The sequence below is a fragment of the Aplysia californica genome, unplaced genomic scaffold (genome assembly GCF_000002075.1).
Source record: "Aplysia californica isolate F4 #8 unplaced genomic scaffold, AplCal3.0 scaffold00042, whole genome shotgun sequence".
Taxonomy (NCBI): domain Eukaryota; kingdom Metazoa; phylum Mollusca; class Gastropoda; order Aplysiida; family Aplysiidae; genus Aplysia; species Aplysia californica.
Window position 1 is genome coordinate 390,771 of NW_004797312.1, and position 7,037 is coordinate 397,807.

General features: G+C 38.6%; 1 protein-coding gene across 1 annotated transcript in view; it reads left to right on the forward strand.

Annotated features, from left to right (window-relative positions):
* Nucleotides 1-3,277, forward strand: part of LOC118477218 — a 7,528-nt gene extending 4,251 nt beyond the window's left edge. Inside the window, exon 2 of the mRNA XM_035968157.1 lies at nt 2,496-3,277. Within this exon, the coding sequence (XP_035824050.1) occupies nt 2,496-3,277 (782 nt within the window). The remainder of the gene's footprint in view (nt 1-2,495) is intronic.
* Nucleotides 3,278-7,037: the final 3,760 nt, after the last annotated feature.

Genomic DNA, 7,037 nt, shown 5'->3' on the forward strand with positions numbered 1-7,037 from the left:
CCCCCCCGAGGTATCTATCTATCTATCTATCTATCGAGGTATCTACAATGTACGTCCATAGCTCTAAAATCTAAGAAGCGACTCATTTGAGAGCACACCTCATAATTACCATTGTCCTTATTAGCGGAGCTGCATGGAATATACCATAGTATAATAATGGAAATACAGTCGAAATTGCTCAAGATGGCCACCTGTTGTCGAGGAGAAAAGTGCTTGTCTTAGACAGGTGGGCGTCTTGAATAGTGATATTTATCATAGAAAAAAAACAACCCAAGTGGGAAAGTGGAAATGATTATATGTACTGGTGTTTATCTAGGATAGGTAGCCATTAGAGCAAGTTCGACTGTACTTGATAAAATGAAATACTTAATTCTTGTGGGAATCGAACTCGGATCACCTGCGAAACATTATTACACCACAAACACCGATCTTCCTTAGACCATGAGACTATCTTAATTAACATTATTTATTACGTATGGACTGCTGCAACGTAGGACTGTGCTGTAAATACGCTAATTTTCCATTGCCACCTCTTAAACAAAAAGGGCTTTCCGTTCTGGAGAGAAGTATTTTTTCGATATGATGACACGACTTAGAAAGCAAATCTGCATGAAAAAGACAAATTATGGTGTTTATCTTAGTTTCAAAATTTCAAAGTTCAACTCATAGGCAATTAAGTGAAAGTTATTCTTACAAAACCGGTTAATTTTTAAAAATGTAATGCCTATAGAATTATGATTAACTATAGGCTGGAATCGCAGTTTCGCAATTATATATTTTTTTTATCTCGCCTGCGAGCCGTAGTTTGGTGAACCCTGGTCTAATTTTAGACGTGTTTTGCTTCAAAACAATAAGTCCAACATCATTCATTGGGATTCCGGTACGCTAAGTGGGTGGAGGATGGAAACAGGAAAAGAGGAAGGGGAGGAAGAGGTTAGTTTTAGTTTTAATCGGTATCTTACGGCACTTGCAACACAATAAAGTTTAATGAGCGCTGAAAATAAGAGGTGTTACAGGAGAGTAAGAAACACAAAAAGAAGGTGTGAAAAGGACGGTAAATGTTTGATAGGAACAAAGGAGCAAATCACAACAAAGCACCCGCTAAACACCTACTGAGGCGGGAAGGGGGGGGGGGGGGTGGGGGGGTCACCTCTGCGCCATCAACCATTGAATCGTCTGAACAAAGTTAGAATAACAAAACATTAACATCAAAACATTACTCGTCTCGCTGACGCAGAGAAAGTAGAATTATTATGTATCCGTGGTTAACTCGTGGGAAGGCATCTGTGCTTCTGTTCATTTGAAAACCTAATTTGAAGGCGTTGAACGATTCGATCTAATTCAAATGAGAAGGTACAGAGACACACTTTAGCATAAAACTGGTCTGGACAAAACCCACATGCTAGTTTTTAACTGCACAACTGGGACAATATGAGGTCGGAGCCCGATAACTACGCAGAGATAATGGAGTTATTGTTTTCAAGACAGACCATCGCAACGAGAAAAAAAAATACGATAAATATCTTTTCCCTGATTTTTATTTCCCTCGAGGCCTGTAATAAAAACTCAGTCTTTTGTCTCATTTTCAATAATTTGGTTTGGATTCAGGGTACCCGGCCATATTCTTTCTCTAACGATGTGCCGCCACTATACTACACGCGGTTGAAGATATCACGTGATCAGAAGAAAAAGAATTTTGATCTCAAGTCATCCTCACTCAATCAATCCCCTCTTAACTATTTTCACTTTCACCATTGTTGTCTAAGTGATGATTGTTGCTCTCGGTAAAAAAAGAGTGAGATTGTATAGGTTTACCGCCCCTGTCAGCACTAATAGCTAATTCAGAGACGAAACCTCCGAGTTAAACGTGCTTCTCCGAAAGGACCGAGCCAAATAGGAAATTCGTGTAAAGTGCCTTTCCCAAAGACACAAGCTCAGACCGAGCTGAGGCTCGAACTTCCCAACCTGAAATCTCACGAATACGGGTATTATAGACTAATCACTAGGCTATTGACGCCGTAGTTATTATTAATTGCTCTATGTCTTATTTCACAGTCTATATCTACAAGCCCTTTAATCCTTTCAATATGGCAACCGTTCACTTGTTCTTTCCTTTATTCGTCCTCATCAAGTGCCAGATCATCAAAAGACACGGTAGGCCATTCATGTCTCTGCTCTAATGCTCTCAAAGAATGTATATTATCATCCTGGTCCTTCCCTGTTGCCCATCTCATCAGGCTATCTATGTAAATTGCTCTGGATCTACCCCTGCCTCGTTTTTCTTCAGTTTTACTAGTGAGAGCTTCCTTCATCTGTATATTATTTGATTTACGTATACATGCATCTATTAATATGAAAAAACATTTTTTTTCGTCCATGTAGTACTTAGATTGTTGTTATATACCAGGCTGAAATATTTGTTACAAACTCTTTTTTCGTTTACACCTTCATTATATTTTTTAATTCGTTCTCTTTATTTACGTCTCCGCCCCCAGGGCTGGTGTGCGCTGTGGCGCGAGAAATCTTCAACCAGACAATCGAGATGACCTTAATCAGCCGGTCGAGGGAAGAAGTGGATGACGGAAGGGACCAGGAACACGCCATCTTTCACGTAACCATCAAAGACCATCAACCGATGGTCAGTCCACAGTCACAAGGAACGACTATAATGTCAAAAACAACCAGTCCTCAGTCAAAGGAAACGACTTGCTGTGGGGCCGAAAGAAAGGATATATCTAGTCCCGAATCAGAGAAACAGGACATACTTCAGAAGTCGTCGACCAATATGATCAATCGAAACAAAAGTGGCTCAACCAGCAACAACGCCAACGGTCCGCAGCCTTCCTCATCCTCTTCTTCTACCCGTCCGCCAGTTTGCCCGATGTCAGCGATATGCAATCCGCAAACGACACAGCTGTTTCCATACCCCGAACCAGTAAAGAACTTGAACGAATATAAAGTAAACTCAACCTCAAGCCGAGCGGATTTACAACATCGGGACGTACACTCCAAGGACCGAACCGCTGCAGATTCTCAAAATGTGGATACAAACGGTATTGATTCTGATTTCAAACAAAGACAAAGTGTGGTTTCTAACGGTGAAGATATTGAATTCGAACAACGAAATGGCGTTTGTTCAGACGATTTTGCTCTGGCAGATTCCGAGTTACTGGCAGCGAAGGTAGAGCCACACGACACACTGAATACTTCAAAGCAGATCATCCCTGTGACGTCACAAAATGGCGTTGACACCGAAGTAGCAGATATGGGCTTGTAGGTATTTATGATGTTGAACTGGTGTTTTCTTCTTCTTCTGTCTATCTTTGTGTCTGTCTGCTCGTCTGTCTGCATGTCTGCCTGTCTATTTATCAGTCTATCTGTCTATCCTTTCTATTTCAACAGTTTCCTCTGCTTCCTCAATTTTTCTGCGTGAATGTAATATCTATCTATCTATCTATCTATCTATCTATCTATCTATCTATCTATCTATCTATCTATCTATCTATCTATCTATCTATCATTATCACCAGTTTACAGTAGGAGATAGGGCTGTTGTCGTTAACGCACGTGCTCCTTTCCAATAGTTTAATACAGTCCTTTCTGTCTTTCCTGAAATTCCTATCTGAAGAATAGGGTTCATTTGAAACAGTTTTCGAAGGAAACATAAATGTTCATTTTCTTCTTTTCATTAAAAACTAACGACACTAATCCCCTACAGGGTATGAACAGGTTTGTGTTTGTTTGGTAAACCAGTTTTACACTCCAGGACAAATGAGCACTGATAGAGGCTCTCCATCTATAAACTATATATCACGAACTAAGTACGGGGCACAAACTCAATAGCTAAGTAAAGATCTGATTTGATAGTAATTCTTCAAAAGAAAGATCGTTATGTTTCATAAATGTTGTACATCTTAAGGGAAGACGCAAGTACGCGTTCCCAGAGAATATCGATTGTTTTTCTCAAAATATCGATTTTTCTTTTTTTTGCTGAAAAACATCCTTTGACATCTGTTATATAGGGTATCAATGAGAAACTTTTGAAAAAGCAGCTTAAATGACGTAATAGGGCGTTTTAAAAGTGCACATTGAACTAAAAATCCCTCTAAAAATTCCTGTTTCCTTGTTGTTTTCAAAATCTGCTTTTTCACATAATGTGACCTCCTTGGTGCAAGGAGTTTTCGAAAACTAATCTAGGTACAAGCTTCAAATTTGGCATTCAAGTCCTTTAAAATCTGTTCTGGGGATTAGTACATGTATGACGAAATTGGGAAATATTGTTGACTTATAGGAATATTCAATATTTTTTATTCAAACGTATACCCAAAGTTTCGTCAACTGACTTTCGGGGGTCCATTGACTTTAGGCTCACTTTTTTATTTTTAAAGATAGGTCAAAATCCTTTTATTGATCCACAGTCCACATAGGTCTGCACTTGTGTGCTAAATTTCAGGCTGTAGTTTTAATGTTTTCTACGAAATCCATCTGCACAAAGAAAATGGTTTAAAAAATTCAAGATCACTGACACATGGCCCCATTTTTCAGTCAAAATCAACAAACTCACCTTTTATACTCGAACATCCTATATACCTATGAACTTTCTGCACAATTACATGAAAGTGAATAAAAGTCATTCGTTCAGAAAATTTTTCTGGAAGCCTACGTCTCCCCAATGACCTTTAATTCCATCACACACTTAACAAAACAGGCTTAATTAAGAACATGGGGTACGGAGCTAGAATCTTTACAGATAACACTCAAAAGAGTTGGAAAAATAGCGTACTAAAATACTGACTCCTTTATTAAAAGTCTGTGGCTTGAAAGGTAGAAAAGAACGAGACTAGCATTATCATTACAAGACAGACAACTTCTAAGACTGACCATGTGACTAGTCGGTTAGAGTGCAAGGCTAAAGAAGGACAGAAAGAAGCAAAGGCGTTTTCCAAGAGAAAATGTAATGCATTGTGGTGAAATCAGGTGCTGATCAAAATAATAAATACCGGCTTTTCCCCCTTATTTGTAGCTTTTTAAAATCGATTTTTAAAATTTTTTTTGGCTCAACACCTTTTATTTCGAATTAAAAACATTTCTGTGGGGATCTTACTTTAAAACACGGGGCACAAATTAGCTTTTTAGTCTCCAAGTACTCTCAAGTTATGGCAGTCACCGAACTTTGGCAGCCGTTTTCTTGCTAATTTTACCTCTGAAATCTGGCGATCCCCGAGCTCCATCAATTGCAAGTATCTCGACTTCTATTTAAGATAAATGGGTATTTTTTTCAAAGAAAGATTAACAAATGTATATGCTTTAAGATGTTACCAATAACGTAACATGTACGAAAACCAATGTGTCCCAGATTAAACTGCGTTGTGACAATTCTTTTTAACACGCGCAAACAATACTGTACTGTCACTGTACTGCATGTTCTTAAAGCTGCCTCAAGCGCCCTGTGAATGTCAAACGTGTAGACGTGGCTTGTTTGTTCTAAAATGACGAAATTAAGAAATAATTGGAAAGTTCCAATAAGTAGAACGAGGTTCTGCAAATCCTGGCAAAGGTTGTGTAACCAAAAAGACACACATCACATCATTTTTTTTAGAGTTGTATATCCATTACATTTTTGACAGAATTTTGATGATGATCATCATGAACTTTCTCACCCTGCACCATGGTATAGGCTACGGACAGACACTTTCCACCTTTCTATATCCTGAGCTAGCCTCTTGATGATATTCCATTTCTTTACACTTTTTTGTACATACATTTCTGTGATTCTTCTACAGGTTTCACGCGGTCTTCCCCTTAATCTTTTACCATGTGGTTTCCATCCAATACTTTCTTTGTTATGCAGCTGCCTGACGTCTTGAGTGTATGTCCAATCTACAGCTACCGCCTTTTTCATACCTTATCTCTGACTGGGATCTTTCTTGTTTTCCTTAAAACTTCCTCTTTGGTGACCCTGTATGTCCATCTGATCCTCAGTAACTTTCTTAGACACTTGTTCAAGAAAACCTGGATCCTCTTTATACAAGTATGAGATGCGTTTCATGTCTAACATCCATACAACAGGACTGACTTCACATTTGAATTGAAAATCCTCAGTTTTATTCGAAATGAGATATCTCTGGTCTTCGAAATCGTATTCAAATATATGAAAGTAGCCTGCGCTTTTCCAATGCGGGACTTTATTTCAGCACCTGTTCCCCCCTTTCTGTCAATTATATTCCCAAGATAGCAGAAGGATTTGACGTCTTCTAGTGCATTTCCGTCTATTGTGACGTAACCTGCCCCTTTCGTTGTGCACCTGCCCTAAGGACCTTTGACTTTTCGGGGCGGATCCTCAATCCAACAGACACTGATAGGCTGTTTAATACTGACGTTTTGGCTTGGATCTGTTTTTGGGTGTGCGACAGAATCTTCAAGTCGTCTGCAAAATCCAGATCGCACAACTGTTTCCTTAGGGTCTACTGTATACCATTTGTGTGTCTTCTGGTGAATTTGGACAAGCCGAAACAAAGACGTTTAGTAAAGAGCCTTGACAGAGAGCGCAAGAAAAATCAGTGAGCATAACCCCTTTTTTTTGCTTTCTTCCTAACCGACGTCAAGCATTTTTACTCCTACGAACAAATTCGATCAGTAGTTTTATTTTTGGTTAGGAATTAATTATCCTAAGACCAAGCTAAAATCTTCTTTCTTTCGCAGGTAGTTTGTTGGGGAGCAATAAGATAAATAGATAACGCTCTTTAGCTGACGTCAGAATTCATGTTTACGCTAAAGATGACAAATAATCAATACTATGGCTGGAAGGTTTAGAAAATAATGAATGCGATTGCCAATCTATTAGTAGAGCCTTCAATTGTTCAACATGTATTTTAACAAGTCAACAGGCGCCTTATGGTATTTATATACTCTTTGGCTAACTTAATTATTTTAAAGCCTAACATATAGACTACGATGGACTGAACAGACTAATAACTTCTCTTGTGAATGTTAAAGATAGAATCTGTTGACAATATTAACAACGTATTTTTCTCTCC